At 39.0% G+C, this 18270-nt stretch overlaps 1 protein-coding gene across 3 annotated transcripts in view; it reads left to right on the top strand.

Moving 5' to 3' along the window:
* Window positions 1–18270, top strand: part of GREB1L (GREB1 like retinoic acid receptor coactivator) — a 130417-nt gene that overhangs the window by 51819 nt on the left and 60328 nt on the right. The window contains exons 6-13 of one of the 3 annotated variants that reach the window (XM_057699869.1): window positions 4480–4608; window positions 7577–7693; window positions 8302–8421; window positions 9441–9578; window positions 11199–11384; window positions 15744–16070; window positions 17102–17230; window positions 17766–17900. In XM_057699869.1, coding sequence (XP_057555852.1) covers window positions 4480–4608; window positions 7577–7693; window positions 8302–8421; window positions 9441–9578; window positions 11199–11384; window positions 15744–16070; window positions 17102–17230; window positions 17766–17900 — 1281 coding nt within the window. The remainder of the gene's footprint in view (window positions 1–4479; window positions 4609–7576; window positions 7694–8301; window positions 8422–9440; window positions 9579–11198; window positions 11385–15743; window positions 16071–17101; window positions 17231–17765; window positions 17901–18270) is intronic. The other 2 variants (XM_057699870.1, XM_057699871.1) reach the window with 2 other exon arrangements.

The raw sequence follows: 18270 nt of genomic DNA, 5'->3' as shown, positions 1-18270 counted from the left end.
CTTATTTAAGATTTTCCCCCTTTTCATTTATTTATTTTAAAAAATTTTACTTTATATTGGAGTATAGCTGATTTATAATGTCGTGTTAGTTTCAGGTGTACAGCAAAGTGATTCAGTTATACATATACATATGTGTATTCTTTTTCAGATTCTTTTCCCATTTAAGTAGTTACAGAATATTAAGAAGAGTTCTCTGTGCTATATAGTGGGTCCTTGCTGATTATTTATTTTACATGTAGTAGTGTGCATATGTTAATCCCAAACTCCTAACTTATTCTTCCCCCCACCCCCCGCCATCTTTCCCCTTTGATAACCATGAATTTGTTTTCTAAGTCTGTGAGTCTGTTTCTGTTTTGTAAATAAGTTCATTTATGTAATTTTTTTTAGGTTCCACATATAAGTGATATCATACGATATTTGTCTTTCTCTTCTGATTTACTTCACTTAGTATGATAATGTCTAGGTCCATCCATGTTACTGCAAATGGCATTATTTCATTCCTTTTTATGGCTGGGTAATATTCCATTGTATATATGTACCACACCTTCTTTATCCAGTCACCTATCAGTGGATATTTAGGTTGTTTCTGTGTCTTGGCTATTGTAAATAGTGCTGCAACAAACATTGGGATGCATGTATCTTTTCGAATTATGATTTTTTCTGGATATTTGTCCAGGAGTGGGATTGCTGGGTCATATGGAGACTCTATTTTTAGTTTTTTTTAAGGGACCTCCATACCATTCTCCATAGTGGCTGTACCAATTTACATTCCCACCAACAGTGTAGGAGGGTTCCCTTTTCTCCACACCCTCTCCAGTGTTTATTGTTTGTAGACTTTTTGATGATGGCCATTCTGACTGGTGTGAGATGGTACCTTATTATAGTTTTGATTTGCATTCCTCTAATAATTAGTGATGTTGAGCACCTTGTCATGTGCTTTTTTTTTGGCCATCTGTATGTCTTCTTTGGAGAAATGTCTATTTAGATATTCTGCCCTTTCTTCCTTTTTTTTTTTTTTGGCTGTACTGTGTGGCTTGTGGGATCTTAGTTCCCCAACCAGGGATAGAACCTGGGGCCGTGTCAGTGAAAGCACCAAGTCCTAACCGCTGGACCACCAGGGAAGTCCCCCTTTTTTAATATAGGCATTTATAGCCATCAATTTTCCTCTAAGCACTTCTTTAACAGCATCTCTTAAGTTTTCAATTGTTGTGTTTTCATTTTCATTATCTTAAAGTGATATCTAATTTCCCTCATGATTTCTTTGGTCCACTGGTTATTTAGTAATGCATTGTTTAATTGCCACATATTTGTGAATTCTCAAATTTCGTTCTGTTATTGACTGCTCATTTGATTCCGCTGAGGTTAGAGAATGTATTTTGTATGATTTTAATTCTTTTAGGTTTATTGACACTTATTTTATCGCCTAACATATTGTCTATCCTGGAGAATGTTCCCTATGCACTAGAAAAGAATGTGTATTCTGCTTTTTTTGAGGGAATGTTCTGTTGATATGTTAGGTTTAATTGGTTTATAGTGTCGCTCAAGTCTTCTTGACTGTCTCCCTAGTTATTCTATCCATTATTAAAAGTGGGGTACTGAAATCTCAAACTATTATTATCAAATTGCCTATTTCTCTCTTCAGTTCTGTCAGGATTTGCTTCATGAATTTGGGGCTCTTTGGAGGCATATATGTTTATAATTGTTATGTCTTTCTGGTGCATTGACCCTTTTATCATTATAATATGCCCTTTTTCTTCTCTAGTAATATTTTTTGTCTGAAAGTCTATTTTTTCTGATATTAGTATAGTCACCCCAGCTCTCTTCTGGCTACTGTTTGCATAGTTATAGTGTATTTTGTCATACAGATTTTAAAAATTTTTACATAGCTGAATATATAAATGTTTTATGGCTTCTGCATTTTGGACAATAGTTTGGTGTTTTCCATTTCAAGGTGATAATTAACTCTCCCATGTTTTCTCCTATTATTTCTGTATCTTCAGTTTTTAAGTTTATATCTTTTGTCCATTTGATTTTTTTATAAATTTATTTATTTATTTTATTTATTTTATTTTTGACTGTGTTGGGTCTTCATTGCTGTGTGTGGGCTTTCTCTAGTTGTGGCAAGCAGGGGCTACTCTTTGTCGCAATGCATGGCTTCTCATTGAGGTGGCTTCTCCTGCTGCAGAGCACAGGCTCTAGGTGAGTGGGCTTCAGTAGTTGTGGCACGTAGGCTCAGTAGTTGTGGCTCGAGGGCTCTAGAGTGCAGGCTCAGTAGTTGCGGCGCACAGGCTTAGTTGCTCCACAGTATGTGGGATCTTCCCAGACCAAGGCTCGAACCCATGTCCCCTGCATTGGCAGGAGGATTCTTAAACACTGTGCCACCAGGAAAGCCTGGTCCACTTGATTTTGTTTCTTACTTGATGTAAGATGTAGATCCAGCTTAATTGTTTCTCATATATTCAATTGCTATAGCACAGTTTATTGAATGGTTCATCTTTATTGCTGCTTTGAGCTGCTACATTTATCTTATACTAAATTCTCATGTGTATTTGCATCTACTTCTTACTGTCTTTTTTGTTTCATTGTTCAGTTTGTCTACTAATGCACTAAGACTACAGTATTTTATAGGCTGAGGTTTTACGATGTCTTATTATATCATCATGTTAGCCTCTTCTCATTTCTTTTATTTTTCAGAATGTTTCTGGCTATTCTTATGTGTTTATTTTCTTCACATCAACATTACATCAGTTTGCTTACTTAACATCCTAATAATTCTAATAGTAATTCTAATAATATCTAAACCTGTTGGTATTTTCCTAGGATCATATTAAATTTATGAATTAACTTAGATTGATTGGCATCTTTTTGACTCTGAATATTTCTGCTCTGAAACATCATGTGTTTTGACATTTGTTCAGGTCTATTTTCATGATCTTCAGAAAAATTTTTTAATTTTTAAAAATCTTTAATATGAAAAGTTAAAATAGTTATAAAAATAGAATAATATCATTGACCATCACCATGTACTTATCACCTGGCTTCAATAATTATGAACACATGGTCATATTATTCAATATTACTGCCTCTCTCCCTCCCTCCCTCAATGTTTTATAACAAATCCCAAACATTACATAAGAAATAGTATAAATTTTTCTTCATATAGTTGTGTACATTTTTTATTAAGCTTATTCCTAGGCCTTTTATCTAACTGTTGGTCATTTCTGTATATTGATTTTGTACCCTTTTGTTATTATTTAAATATTGATCTGTGCTAATTTGAATTCACAGACTTGAAAAAATTACCACCCTTTATAATCTGCTAACCACATTTTACCTGTATGCTTACCTAGACTGTTAGAAATATGCTATTAAGTAAGTAAGCTGTTGGTCTTGTACCAAACAACATATTTGTGGCCTGAAACGTAATGATCAACCTGTGCACTGACATATCAAACTTACCTGGGATTCCTGTCCTGTAAGGTTTTCTGTTAATACCTGAAAAACTCAGGCTGTCTTCAGTTTCCTGTGACTTTATAACGTTGTATGTGTAGTTGCTGGCCTCTATTCTTCCTGTAGACCTTAAAAGCACTCCCTGGTGTAAGTCAGGCCCTCAGAAAGGCACATTAACTCTTCTGAGCCAGTAAGAGACCATTTCAGTCTTTTGAGTTCTTATGAGAAGCACTGATTAGATGTATCAGGAATCACATCATGGTACAAGCACTAATTTTTTAGATAGTTTCTAATGTAGCACCATCAGTATCCTGCTCTTTAGAACACTTTGCTTTTCAAACTCTCAGTGTTTTAACAGTCCCTTTGACACTTTCTTGTGTTATCTGATTAAGCTGTTCTGCTGATGCAGAATCAGGGATTTGGGGTCTATCGTTCATTTTGGAAGACTCTAGCTGGCTGGAGTCTTTATCTCTCCCATAGCCTGCCTCTGAAATGGCATATGGTTTTTCTGCACTGAATTATTTTGTGAAGCCAAATAGGAATTTTCTTTTGGATGTCTCTGGTATTACGTAGGTAAAAATTCTAGTTTATTCCAAATATTAAAGCAACTTTTCTTCAGAGAAAATTTCTTTCCCCTATATTGCAATGACTTAGCTTACATGATACTTTTCAAATGATGAACTTACCTGGAGAGATGAAATATATCTCATTAAAATATGGCTTTGAGGGAAACTGTGAAGACAGTTTTAATAGTACCAGCCTCATTGGATTCATATGGGAATTAGGTGAATTGATACATTTAAAGTGCTTAGACTAGCACCCAGCACATAGTACCCACTAGTGAGTGTTGGTTAAATACATAAAAAAGAAAACAAAACCTATGTACAGAGAAATGGACTTTCTTAAAATAGATCAAGGGAGAAACTGAAATTCTACAATCTACTGTCTCTCATCTCACTCTTGTTGAATTAACTTCCTTCCTGCATATACAAGTAGTTTCTAATTTGAACAACCTCTTTCATTTTAAAGATTCGCCGGTTCTCAGTCCAGCTAATTCTGCAATCAATTTAAGTGGAGCTCAGGACCTGACCCGGAATAAGAATGTTGTGAAGCCACTGGCTTTGTCTTTGCAGGTTGTAGGGAAGACTTTTGCTGCAGGTGATGTTTTCCTCACTTATATTGCTTTGGTAAATACATAGTCTATAAAAGGCTTGTGTGAACTTTAATTGACAATTTGGTAGAAGAAAACAGAAGCTCCTTCTTTGCTAGTTGAAGGCAAAAGTGGGGCTGTCTACAATAACGCACTATTATACAAAGCTTTGTATTTCTATGTTACACCCATAAGAGTCAGTGAATGACATTTGGCACACAGGGGAGACAAAGCAGGTTGATTCTGTTTTAATAAACATTTCTTGGGTACCTGCTGTGATGAGACACTGGGGATACTAAGATAAAAAAGGCTCAATCCCTGACCTCTAATGTACTTGTAACCTTGTAAAGGAGATCGACCTATAAGAAGATATTTCAGTGTACTGCAGTAAATACATTATATCCTAGGGGAGCACAGAGGAGGGGGTTTAACCCAGCATTTTAGGAAATAATCAAGAATGAGTTCTTGGGGACTTCCCTGGTGGTCTAGTGGTTAAGATGCTACACTTCCAATGCTGCAGGGGGTGTGGGTTTGAACCCTGGTTGGGCAACTAAGATCCCACATGCCATGTGGCCAGAAAAAATACCCAAAAGAACGAGTTCTTGTAGGAGCTTGGTCTTTAGCTAGGAGAAGATATTCATTGTACAAAGGAGCAGTGGAAAGACATTTCAAATTCAGGAAAAATCAGGAGCAAAGCCTGAAAGGGAAAGGAAAGGGAAGGGAAGGGAAGGAAAGGAAAGGAGAGGAGAGGAGAGGAGAGGAGAGGAGAGGAGAGGAGAGGAGAGGAGAGGAGAGGAGAGGAGAGGAGAGGAAAGGAAAGGAAAGGAAAGGAAAGGAAAGGAAAGCAGCAGGACGTGTGCAGAAACTTCCAGCAGTTTGGACTCATCAGAAACATACAGTGTAAAACTCAGGGACTAGCAGGAGGTGAGCAAGAGGCAGGCAAGGGAAGGGTCATAGGAGGTCAGGCTAAGAAGCATGGATTTTACTCTATAACTTATGGCACAGGGGAGTGACATGGTCTTACTTTAACTTAAGCTAGATCATTCGGCAGCAAAAAGAAAGAGGTGGGTTGTAGGTCATTCAATAGTCTGGGTGAGAAATGACAAGGTCCTTGACCAGGGTGAAAATAGGTTGGAGAGGAGGAGACAAATTGGAGAACTACTTAGGATGTAAAATGAGCGGACTTGACTGATTAATGGGAGCGTGAAGCAGAAGAAGGGGTCTTGGTTGACGTCCATCTTTCTGGGCTAATGGTTGGTCCCATGGCTTGAGATAGGGAATACAACAGGGGGAGCACGTTCCCCAGGAGGAGATTGTAAGTTCAATTTTGGGTTTGAAATACCCATGAGGCATCCAACTGGAGCTGCTCAACAGTCATTTAATTTATCATAGGGGGAAAGCAGGACTAATAGTATAAAGTTGAGGCACCAGCATGTGGTTGAAATCACCAGGGAAAATAGTGTCAGCCAAGGAGAAATGTAGGGTGAGGCAAGCTGTGAACTGAAGGTAGAACCCTTAGAAAATTTCAGTGTTTAAGAAAAAGAAATGGTCAGAGAGGTAGAAGAAAAACAAGGATAAAGGGAACCTATCATTCTTGGAAACTTTCCAACAGTTAGGTATCATAATTTATCCAGACTTCTTTTGTTCTTACTCTGGTCTAACAATTCTTGCAGAATCTGCCCTCTGATTAGATTATAGACTGAAACTAACTGAATCCAAGTCTTTACAGCGTAAAAGAAAAATTAATGAAAGTATGGATCTTGGCAGTAATCATCATGATTGCTAATACCATCAGATGAAAGGCCGATGAACAACTTTATAACTTGAAGATTAGGCTAACAACTCTTAAACCCACTGATGAATCTTAATATCACAGGAAGAGAGAAAACCAGCCATTATGTGCTTCTTAATGGAAGTATACAACAGGACTTAGGAGATACTCTTGCCAAAAGAAAATCAAACTTGAACCTGAGCAAGCATCTATATCTAATGATTAGTTTGGGAGTTAGAGGAGACATCAAATGACACCATGGATATCCAATCAGCAAAATACAGAAAATGAGAAATTTTCCTAGGTTTTCAGCAAATTAATTGTAAGAAAGGAAAAAAAGGAGAACCCTGTAGATTAAAAGAGATTGAAGGCACATAGCAACTAAATACAATGTGTAGATTTTTCTTTGAACCCCAGTTTAAACAAGAAATGTAAAAAACCATTTCTGAGCTGATTGGGGGAAATTTCAAAACTGCGATGGGATATTTGATATTAAGAAATTATTGATCATTGTTAATTTTAAGTATAAAACAATATACAGTTATGTTTTTTTGAGCCCTTTTATTTTAGAAACATACAAAAGTATTTATGGATGAAATGATATAATAAATGAGTTTACTTCATATTAATCTAGAGCCCATATGTGTGTATGTCGGGTGGGGGGACAGATAGGGAGTATAGATAAGACAAGAGTGGCTGTGTGTTGATAAATGTTGAAGCTGGGTGATGGGTATGTAGTTTATATATTATCTCTACTTTTATATATGTTTGAAAATTTCCGTGATACAAAGGTTAAAAAATAGTTTTTCTTCTTTCCACCCACCATCTCCAAAGACTTCACTGAAAATAATTCTAAGAGATCTCTTGCAGGGGACTTCCCTGGTGGTCCAGTGGTTAAGACTCTGCACTTCCACTGCACAGGGCTTGGGTTCAATCCCTGGTCGGGGAACTAAGATCCTGCATGCTGTGGGACGGCCAAAACAATAAAAAAGATCTCTTGGATTCCTAGAAAATTATTTTGGGTGACATTTCATGTTAGTGAAGGTAACTACTCTGATGGTTGTAGTTGGCTTTAGGCAGCTGGGCTATCCTGTCAGTGGGATTTCTTTGAAACCTAGAGTGTGAGGTTTGTCATATGGTTGCAACATCACAGAAAGCAGTGTCCTGACCAGACTGTTCTGAGTGCCTCCTCTTGTGTACCACAGACACTGCTAATGGAAACAGTAGCCATGGAGGGAAGAGCAGCACATCTAGCTCCACTCCAGCCCGCCCAGCAAATTACTCTTTGTCACCAAGACCTAGCTTTGCCTCCGGAGACCAAGGTACAATACCCATCTTAGAGTTTTGAAATAATGCAACTGAATTATGGGAGAAGTGGTCCAGAGAGTTTGGAAGGATGAATTATCTGGCAGCACACTCCCAGTTTTTCCTTAGGTTCTCATACAATGTTTTGAAAATTTATGATTGGTATGAACAATTACGATTACATATGTTGGTGATTCTATTTCCTATCTAGGAAATAACACTGAAGCAAATACATAAGAAGTGTCTTGAAAGGCTGTGGGCTTTGATGACCAAAGTACAGTTTGATGACCAAAGTACAGGGTTCAAAGCTCCTCTCTGTTGTGTGACCCTGGGTAAATGTGAGCCTTCCTTTCACCATCTATGAAATGGGTATAACAATGTATTTGTCCTACAACTTCACAGGGTTGTTGATAGACTCAGATGAAATAATCTGGTAAAACTGTACATTGTAAAACAGCCTGCAGCTGTTAGATAGTACTGTTAGTATATGACTTTTTCTAACTTTACCTCTAGAAAAGTGACTTTGACTTTCTAAGTATAATCATAGTAAAGGTCCCATGCTACTTTGGCTTCTTTCCTTTCTTCCATCACTAAGGACAAGGCTCATCTTTCTTTTTGTATTCAGCTACCATGTTCATTTCTGGGCCACCAAAGAAACGACACCGAGGATGGTATCCTGGGTCACCTGTCCCCCAACCTGGTTTAGTTGTACCTATTCCTACAGTTCGCCCTCTTTCAAGAACTGGTAAGATCTCAACATAAGATGGGTTTTGTTTCCTTAAATTAGCAAAGGTATCTCTTACTCTCGTTCTTTCCATGAACACTTGAAGATAAATTTCCTTAACCAACTATTGTGTCCAGTATTATAGCAGCTAATATTTTGTCCCCATCACATCTGCCATCCCGACAAGCACATGTGCCATCACAACAGATCTTGATTCACCATCTGGCTTTGTTTTAGCCCATAGTATCGATGAACCATTCTTTACATAGAGCTTGATGCTACCAATCCACCATCACAGAGCATAAATGAACTCACTTTGCCAGTAGTGGAATTAGTTGTATCCTCCTGTGATCTGGTTCCTTATGTGACCTATACGTATTATTTCTGAATTGGATGGTTCAGTCTGTGACTAGAATCCTGACTTGTTCTCCTTTATAATACGCAAGCTGTGGCCATTTGGTGCCTACAGTTAAATGTTCAAATGCCCATCTACCTTGCTGTATGAAACACAGACAAATGTAAATATACCAATTCTAAGACATAGGTGGGGTTCTTTAAAATTTTGTTTGTTTAAAAAAATAATTTTAAAGACTGCATAGAAATGGTATATACACAAAGAATTATGCCAGTGTTACTGTGGTTGCCTCTAGGTAGTACTGATTAATGATGAATTTATCCTTATTCTCATTTTTCTGTACTTTTCACATTTTCTGTAATGAGTAGATGCACCTTGATAATCTAGGGCGGGGAGAGATAAAATACAAAACAGAATCCAAAATACTGGATGTGGAAAAACAACTGGAAGGAAAAACTACCAAAATGCTAAATAGTAGTTATCTCCAGACAATTTGATAATGGTTGATATTTTTGTTTATTTTTCTCACTTCTTATTTTATACAATAAACACAAATTACTTTAATGAAAAAGCCATTAGGCTTATAAAACTTGCATATTAAAAGTATTAACACTGTGTTGATTTCAACTGTATTTCACTTTGCCTTCCTATCTAATCCTTCTTGTCAAACAACTTTTTTTTCCAGAGTCCCTTTTATCTGCCCCGGTTCCACAGACCCCATTAACTGGAATTTTACAACCTCGACCCATTCCTGCAGGGGAAACTGTAATTGTTCCTGAAAATCTGCTGAGTAACTCAGGAGTTAGACCAGTAATCCTGATAGGTAAGGAAAGGAATTCCTAGTTGCCTGTGTCGGCTGGAGTCTAGGAATGCTTCTCCATTTCACTGTGTATTCATGCATGTGTTCGTGAATGTATTCATTGATTCATCTATCAATTCTTTCAGCTTTTATTGGTCAGCTCCTTCATGCTATAGGAAACATGTGACTAGAATTTGGGAATAAGGCTCCTTTTGGCCCACAAGGAGCACTGTTTAGTGGGGGAGTCTAGAGGTTCACAGCCGAGCACTCCAAGAGCTCAGAGGAGAGGGAGCTTAACTCTGCCTGGAAGGGGTCTGAGAAGACTTCTCAGAGGTGATGTTTCATCTGGGGAACTGAGGGGTCGATGAGAGGAGATGAGACTGGAGAGGGCTCATTCCAGTCAAAGGGAGCCAGACCACAGAGAAAAGGAGCAAGCTGAGCCAGTGAAGAGGCCCCACTCAGGAGAACCAAGGGGCCGCAGAGCTGCAGATCTAAACCGTGGGGAAGCATTTAGGAGTCAGAGCCTTTCCAAGCTCTCTATAATTGGAAGTGTAGAAATTTAGGAGTCCCTAGATTCCAGGACTAATACAGTACCTTTCATACCCACATCGAGAGTCCTCTCACTGGGGGACTAGCCTAGGCCAGAAGAAGAAGACTGCTGGCTTTACCTTCGGGACTAAACAGATAGGGTGTTTAAGCCCACTAGGTCTTTATGGTATGTCCATGTGAAGTGTTATCTGTTCCTTGCAGTTGGCTTGAGCCTACTGACATGGCTGGTTTTGCTTTGAGCCCTGTTCTTTATCAGGCTGCCCCATCCACTGCTCCTGGACCTACAGGCACTGGAGGGGAGTCCCAGTTGTTTAAATTCCATATAGTCAGGAAGTTCTTATTGAGCATTTGAGTTGTATGCATAGTGCAACTAAGCCTTGGAAAGATACGTAAAACATGAGGACCTTTTGGTGCCTGCCTTTGAGAAAGACTCACAGAGGGACTGTTCTTTTCACCACACCACCAAAACAGGGTGTATTTTCAACACTTTTTGGTCCTATCTACTTCTAAGATAATTTGAGACTGTTTACTGACACTTCGGAAGAGAACATAGCAGAAGTAGCTAAGATGGCAAAAAGAGTAAGAAACTCCACATATCTGCGTCTGGCAGAATATTGCTGTTGATCAATAAGTTTAGCTTCAATTTTTTTAGACGAAAACCTCAAGAAGTGAAACATGTTATTGTAGTTTGTCTGTTTCTTTTCTGATTTCTCATCTGAAAAGAAACTTGATCAGGAATTTTATCTGAAAATATTTTATTCTGGCAGTTTTACAAAGGATACAGAGATGTTTTTGCAAACTTTCATCAATCCTCTGTGGCAGAGATGTAATGTTAACATGTCCCTTATATACTATAATTTGAATATTAATATAATTTGAGTATTTTGCTTCCTGTTCTTCTAATATACTAAAAGGGTAGAATTTAGAGCATTCAAGTGAATTCCCTAGGATTGATATATTTGAGTGATTCATTTGGTAGCCATCTCAGAGGGCAGGGGACTTTGTTAAGCATCATTGATCCTAGTTGAGCAAATATACCTGGTTGGACCTCAAAAAGAAATGTTGAACTTTATTGACCTGCTTCTATTGGGGCAGGCTATGGCACTTTACCCTATTTCTATGGAAATGTTGGTGACATTGTTGTGAGTCCTCTGCTGGTGAATTGCTACAAGATTCCACAGTTGGAAAACAAAGATTTGGAACAGTTAGGTTTGACTGGCAGCCAACTCCTGAGCGTGGAAAACATGATCCTTCTGACAATACAGTATCTCGTGCGGCTGGGTAAGCTATTTTCAATAATCATTTGATGGTGATGATTTTTATTCTTTTTTGTAACATACTTTTTTTCCCTTTCTTACCAACTTTCTCACATTTATCCACCTCTTACTTTCCCTCTTTCACTGCTAACATTCTTTTTCTTCCACCCCATTCTCTGTGGCTTTTCCCTTTCTTCTCCTTCATTCCTTTCCTACTCCTTTCCTTTCCTTTTCTTTCCTATTTCTTTGTTTTTTCCCCCCATTTCTCTCAGATCTAGCCTCTCTTGCTCCTCACTTTGCTTCTTTGGGTCCTAGAAGAGATTAATTGCTCCACCTAGTGTCCAGTCCCATAATGGTCCTAAGGTCTCCAAAGTAGTTGATGTAGGCAGACTGTCCAAGGGCTGTGCATGGGTACCTCCCTTAGGGAGTCAGGTCAAGCCACCTTTCTGAGTGCAGCTACCATCTGGAATGCAAATTTAGCCATTGCCTTAGACAATCCTTTTCCAGTTTTCCACTTAGCCTTTTTATCTTGTTTATCTACTGTCCCTACACCCATTTTTTTCTTCTCCAGCTCCATCCCTTTGATGTAGTCTCAAACTGCTTCCCTTCACTGAGGTAGTAACTTGGACCTCCCTGGAAGGTTTTCTGGGCTTTAGGGTAAGGGGATACATAGGTCATGAACCCTTCGCTTCCTCTGTTTGATATCTCCTCCTGAGCCCCACAGTGGGTGTATGCAGGTGCTCTGACAACACTGTAGTGGCTCCGCAGCATTTACATTGCAATGTCCTTTATTTTGCAAACTGCAGTAGGCCATCTAACATGCAGCCTAATTAAATACCTACTCCAGGACTTCAAACCAGTGATTTACATAGGAAAATATTCAACATGTAAAATTACACATTAAAAATTTTATCTGCATCTTGCGAATCTTTTTAATGTTTTAAAATACTTTGGTGTTAAGTAATAAAAAACATGGGGCCAAACAATGTTAAACACACACACACATACATACACACACAAACACGTGTGCGCGCACTTCAGTTTCCGTCTTTGGAGTATCAGCTAGCAATCATGGGTGTAATTCTTAGTACCTGAGAGCCCAAAGGCCTGCTTTGACATGGGATCTGCTTTTACATGGGCTTTTGAAACTTGTGAGGCTTCAGGTATCTCATGAGCCACTTTCATAATAAATCTAGGACTTGCTAATCATTTTTGTTAGTAGGTAGTAAAATTATAAAAATCACCTGGGTCTGACATTTGATGTCATAATTTTAATTGATACATACTGACTTTCAACCGTGTTCCAAGATGAAAAAACAGCTTCTAGATGTATCCAGAATCAGTAAAACAAGGCCACATAAAGTAATGCTATTATAGCTAACCAAGCCGATAGCATTTTTTAAAATCTCAATAACAATTTAAATAGAGTCCAAGTTAATTAAATGAACTAAATGGTCAAAACAAAATGTCTTCCCCAAAGGGAGATCAACTCGATGATGGGTGATGCCTTAGAGGGCCAGGACAGGGAGAGCAGGAGGGAGTCGTGGGAGGGAGGGGATATGGGGATATATGTATAAATACAGCTGATTCATTTTGGTGTACCTCAAAAGCTGGTACAAGAGTGTAAAGCAATTATATTCCAATAAAGAGCTTAAAAAAAGAAATAAGAAAAAAAAAAGTCTTCCCTTAAATTGCTAAAAGCTCTTTTCTTAAAAAATAGAACAATCGCCATTCAATTAGACAAAACTCTTCTCTGCCCTGCAGGATCAGGTTATCTCCAGAGTTTTTCTTGCAACCAGATAATTACATTTCTCAATGTCCAACATAAATAGCTATTTCTTTTTCATAATCTAAATTTTGTACATTGAGACATCTCTTCTCCACAACTAACTCTTCTGGAGTCCTTAATTTTTTTTTTTTTTTTTGGCCTTCAGAAGTTTCAAAGAAGGCAGCAAGAATATTTTCACATATGCTAAAGATTATAAATAGACATTTGAAAAAATAAATCCAAACTTCTAAAAGGACAGGTCTAATACTTTCATGGCTCAGTTACCTGAAGGTAACAGAGAAGAAGAAAGGCAAGATTTTTCAGAAAGAACAGGCCTTTCCACTACAGTCACTTTTTAAAAACAGAAGTCTCAGTTATTTCACAATCTGAAAATCTTTTGAAGTAGATAATGAAATCAGTAAATCCAGAGATTCTTGGAGGACTCTGAGTCTGTTGGAACCTTGTCTTTTCCTATTATGGTAGCTCTGTCTGAAAAGCCTGGTGCCTGGGCTATGCTGAGTTACTGGAGATCAGCACTTGAAGGGAAAAAATTACTATGTATTATCACGCTTGTGAAAAGTGGAGAAAAGTCTCCTGCAGTTTAGCTGTTAAGGCTAAGGATGCAGAAATGACGGGAGGTGATTGGAAGCAAGGCAATTTACTCTAAAAAGTTTCCTGCCTCATTTAAACTTTGATACAATTTCCTCCATTTCTCAATTCCTAACAGTAATTCAGTTAAAACTCTATAAAAGTGAGTTTTAAGGCAACCGAGAATGCTATGAACATGTTTGATATTTTATTTTCCCCGAATGGCTTTGTATTTGGAATTAATTATGCTGCTTAATAGAACATGTTTCTCCATTGTGGTTTGGAGGGGACCTTATGGACACACCTATTAACCAACCTCCTCAAATTGTCTATGAGAGGCAGGAGGAAACTGGAGACAGTCATGCTTTTGAGCCTTCACTTGCTCTGATGGAAGAAAGCTTTAAGTAGACAACCACCTTTCCTTCTCCTCATGCAGTCAGCATAGATCTTGCACTTTGAGCTCATTACTAAGTGCATACTCAATGGCCATGAACCATGGTGCTAATTTGATAAAGTTAAATGAAGCTCAGCAGCTTTGGTGGTTCCCAGGTGATAAGAAGGCATACCCTAGTAAGGGATTGGGGAAGGCACAGAAACATAAACACAGTGTAAGTTTTGCCACTTTCTTGCCTTCTTTCTGTGTATAAAAGAGAAAAATCTGTGAGGACTTCACTCTCCTACTTCCCTCTGGCTCCAACCAATCCTGGAAAAAAACCCTGGTTTTTTTCTAATTTAAATTATTTATTTTTAAAATGTGTAATATTTTATTTAATTTTCCTTATCCTAAACATTACTAAACTTGCATTTTCTTACTTTCCCAGAGAAGATGGGCAGGGGCCAGGGAGGCCACTTGAACCCTGGTTAGAGGAAGGAAAGGTTTCTAACTCACTCAGGTGCCTCGTTCCCAGATACAAGTCCAGCCCCTCATTCCTGTATTCTTTGCAAGGGGCTTTGGGCTTTGGATTCTGAGGCTATTGCTTGGTCTCAGATCACAGACATTGAGGGGGTCTGTATCTGTTTCAGAAGCCTGAGTTTCAAATCTCAGGTCTGCACAGCAAAATAAAGGACCTTGAGCAGCAGGAGTGAACATAGTCTTGCTGATTTCAATTTAAACTAAGTGTAGGAATTCGTTGTGTCACTTGGATGCCAGACATTGACTTGCTTATTTTATCCTAAAGACCGGTTGAGGGACTTCCCTGTTGGTCCAATGGTTAAGACTCTGCGCTTCCAATGCAGGGGGCACAGATTCGATCCCTGGTTGGGGAGCTAAGATCCCACGTGCCGTGTGGTGCAGCCAAAGAAAAAAATTGAGTTTCTAAAGAGAAACAAAATCCCCCTAATTCCAGGGACCACAGATCACCCATGTAAACTTAGCCATAACCATGGCCAGGGAGGGAGGGCCACACTCCATACTTAACCTAGAACTTTGGGGAATAACTAGATGATGAGAGCATTCTCTATCTGAGGAAAGCGTGAAACTGCCTAAATATAAGTTGGAAGTAAAAAATAAACTTAATTTTCCTCATGGACAGTACTATCAGGATTAGGAATAGAGGCAATACATTAAAATGTTTTTCTAAAGTACGTATGAATAAAATGAGAAATGCGTGAAGCCTGAAGCTGCTTATTTACCAGTAGGTTAGCCTCTTGCTTTCATTAGTCATTAACTATTTCCATAATGCCAAGCTTAATATATCAACAAAAATACCACCTTCAGTGACCATCTCCCAAGGCATACAATGGAATTGATAGATACTCTCTCTGAGCACATCTACTTTTAAAGATAACAAGAACAGAAGTCTGTTTGCATTTTTTTAAAAATGTATATTGAGGCAGAGAAGAGAGAAGGTAATTTCACAACGGAAAATGGTTAGTAGAGGGAGTATACTTGAGGCCACTACAGGAAAAAGAGCTTATTTGCCAGTTGGAATAGACGGCACTGATGTGTGTATTTGTGTGTGTACATGTGTCTGTGTTTGCTAGCTGTAATTAAAAAAGAAATTCTAGCTGTAATTCTCTTCAATTTAGGTCCTGATCAGATACCTCTCAGGGAAGAATTTGAGCAAATTATGCTGAAAGCTATGCAGGAATTTACTCTGAGAGAGAGAGCCCTGCAGATGGGTGCTCAGTGCACACCCGTGTCACCAGGACAGCTTCCCTGGCTGGCTAGGTTAATTGCCAGTGTATCTCAAGACTTGGTTCATGTGATTGTGACCCAAAACTCCTTGGCGGAGGGCATTTCAGAGACATTGAGGACTCTCAGTGAAATGAGACACTATCAAAAACTACCAGATTATGTTGTGACAATTTGTGCATCGAAAATCAGAGGAAATGAGTTTTGTGTGGTCGTATTAGGTAAGTGATTTTTAATATCCATTCATTCAATCGTCTGTCCATTTGAAAAATACTAACGGGGTATTTCAGGCATCCGTGTCATTAATCTCTGGTCAAGGGCTCCAACTTGGGTTCTTCCTCCTAATTTTAACTTTTCCTTTGCTCCTCAGATCAGATTTTTATAGCCCTTAGTTTGGCTGGTGTCCCCGTCAGCTGGTTGTGGGAGCATTATTTCAAAGCACACCCTAGTAACAGACACCCTTGTCTCATGTAACTTCTGTCCTTAAAAGGTTTTGAAAATGTTACCATTCTAGCATGTGATAAAGCCATTGCCACAGGTGGTTTAAGCCAGTTAATCATATTTGCCAGGAACTTAGCTCATATATTCGCCTCTTCAGTGAAGAGGATATTTAATGTTATAACATTGACCCTAAAGAAAAGGTTCAGAAAGTTGGTACATTACAAGATGGAGTTTTGTTTCTGGTGCTAATTTTCTATCAGGCACCATCCTGAGTTGCCATTTGGACCAAATTTTGCTTTTCTCCTCTCTGTGAATGGCTCTCACCTCTTCCTAGCAAAGTGGCCAAGCCCCCTTGCTTAGACCAAACCCACCTGCTCATCTCTCTGTGATATGTATTTCTTTCAGAAAGCTTCATCAGAAAGTGGAATACATTCATTTCCTAATTTTCATTTGTAAAAACAACAACATAAGTTTATATTTTTAAGACTGATATTCATAATAGCCATGCAGACACAATTTTTTAAAGATTTTTCACATTCCTCCAGAGTCTTTAAACACATGCATGGTATGTTTTCACAGTTATGTTATTTTTTCCCCCGAGCATCTAACTTTATATTATAAACTTTTCAAATGAAATTTTGAAACCATCATTTCAAATGCTGTGTAATCACCCATCGTTTGACGTGCCATACTTTTCTTGGCCAGGTCCCTCTAGCTACATACTTGCGTCGTCTTTCCAGTTCTTGCTGTTCTAAATCACGTCCCGGTGAACCTTTGTTCACTGGCACATCGTCTCTCCCTCTGTTTGCAGGTCAGCATCAGTCCAGAGCTCTGGCAGAGAGCATGCTCACCACAAGTGAGTTTTTGAAAGAAATTAGTTATGAGCTCATCACAGGAAAGGTCAGTTTCCTGGCATCACATTTCAAAACCACATCCTTAGGTGAGTGCTTGTCAGATTCAGCAGCGCTGGGGGCCCCCGGCTGTGTGATTTTCTGAATTTAAATCTTAGCCTGTCAAGGAGCTGAGTGTGGAGCTTAAGCTTGCCCGCTGTCTTTCCCTCATTTGGAATGGTTTCTCTTAAGCATTTTGTTACTGACACAGCAAAGGGGTCCAGGCACTAAGATGGGAGGCCTCCGCTCAGCCCCTGCCTTGTTGTGTGACCTTGGGCAACATTCTGCCTCCCCAGTTTTCTAATATGTCAAATGGAGATATAATGATCCCATCCTGCCTGCTCTAAGTATTACAGAGGCCGAGAGAGAGAGAGTGTGGAAGCATGAAACCTGTAAGCATGATACAAATGAGGGTAGCTCTGGCTACCAAGATCCCGCTATGGGGTGACCGAGTGTAAATTCTGACGTGAAAAGTGGGATGACCAACATATCTCGACGGGAACCCAGCTCAGCTGCCCAACTTCGAGACTCATACAAACACGTCATTCCTTGTGACTTTCTCATCTCCATTTTATTTTGTAATAGGTGATGACCTAGACAAGCTGCTAGAAAAAATGCAACAGAGAAGAGGAAATAGTGTGGTGACCCCTTTCAACGGAGACCTTAACGAGTGTGTGTCACCTCAGGAGGCTGCTGCTATGGTCCCCACGCAGAACCTGGGTAATGTCACCTCAGGCCAGAAGGAGGAAGCCAGTCCTCAGGACAGACACAGAAGCTAAGTCGTTCTGAGGGTTTTGAGGTCTTGTCTTCAAGTCACAGACTGTGACAGGCCTTCCCTTATTATCTACATGATAAATCTGGCTCAAGTTTACAATGCCTTACCCTGTGGCCTGGGTCCAATGCCTTTGTTCTTAGTAAATGTCTCCTAGAATTAAAATCAAAGCCAAAGACTTTATTTTAAGCAGTCCCTCTCCCTGTTGTTTTTTCCTCTAAAGATTCTGGGGTCCTTGGTGTACTTTCCTTAGCTCCACCAGTTGTGCCCACCACTGTGGGTGCCCATGTAGGGTTTTAAAGAACTACTTGAGGGAAT

The sequence above is a fragment of the Hippopotamus amphibius genome, chromosome 11 (genome assembly GCF_030028045.1).
Source record: "Hippopotamus amphibius kiboko isolate mHipAmp2 chromosome 11, mHipAmp2.hap2, whole genome shotgun sequence".
In the NCBI taxonomy this organism is placed as follows: domain Eukaryota; kingdom Metazoa; phylum Chordata; class Mammalia; order Artiodactyla; family Hippopotamidae; genus Hippopotamus; species Hippopotamus amphibius.
Note: the sequence above shows the minus strand (reverse complement) of the source record. Positions and strands in the feature narration are given on the sequence as shown.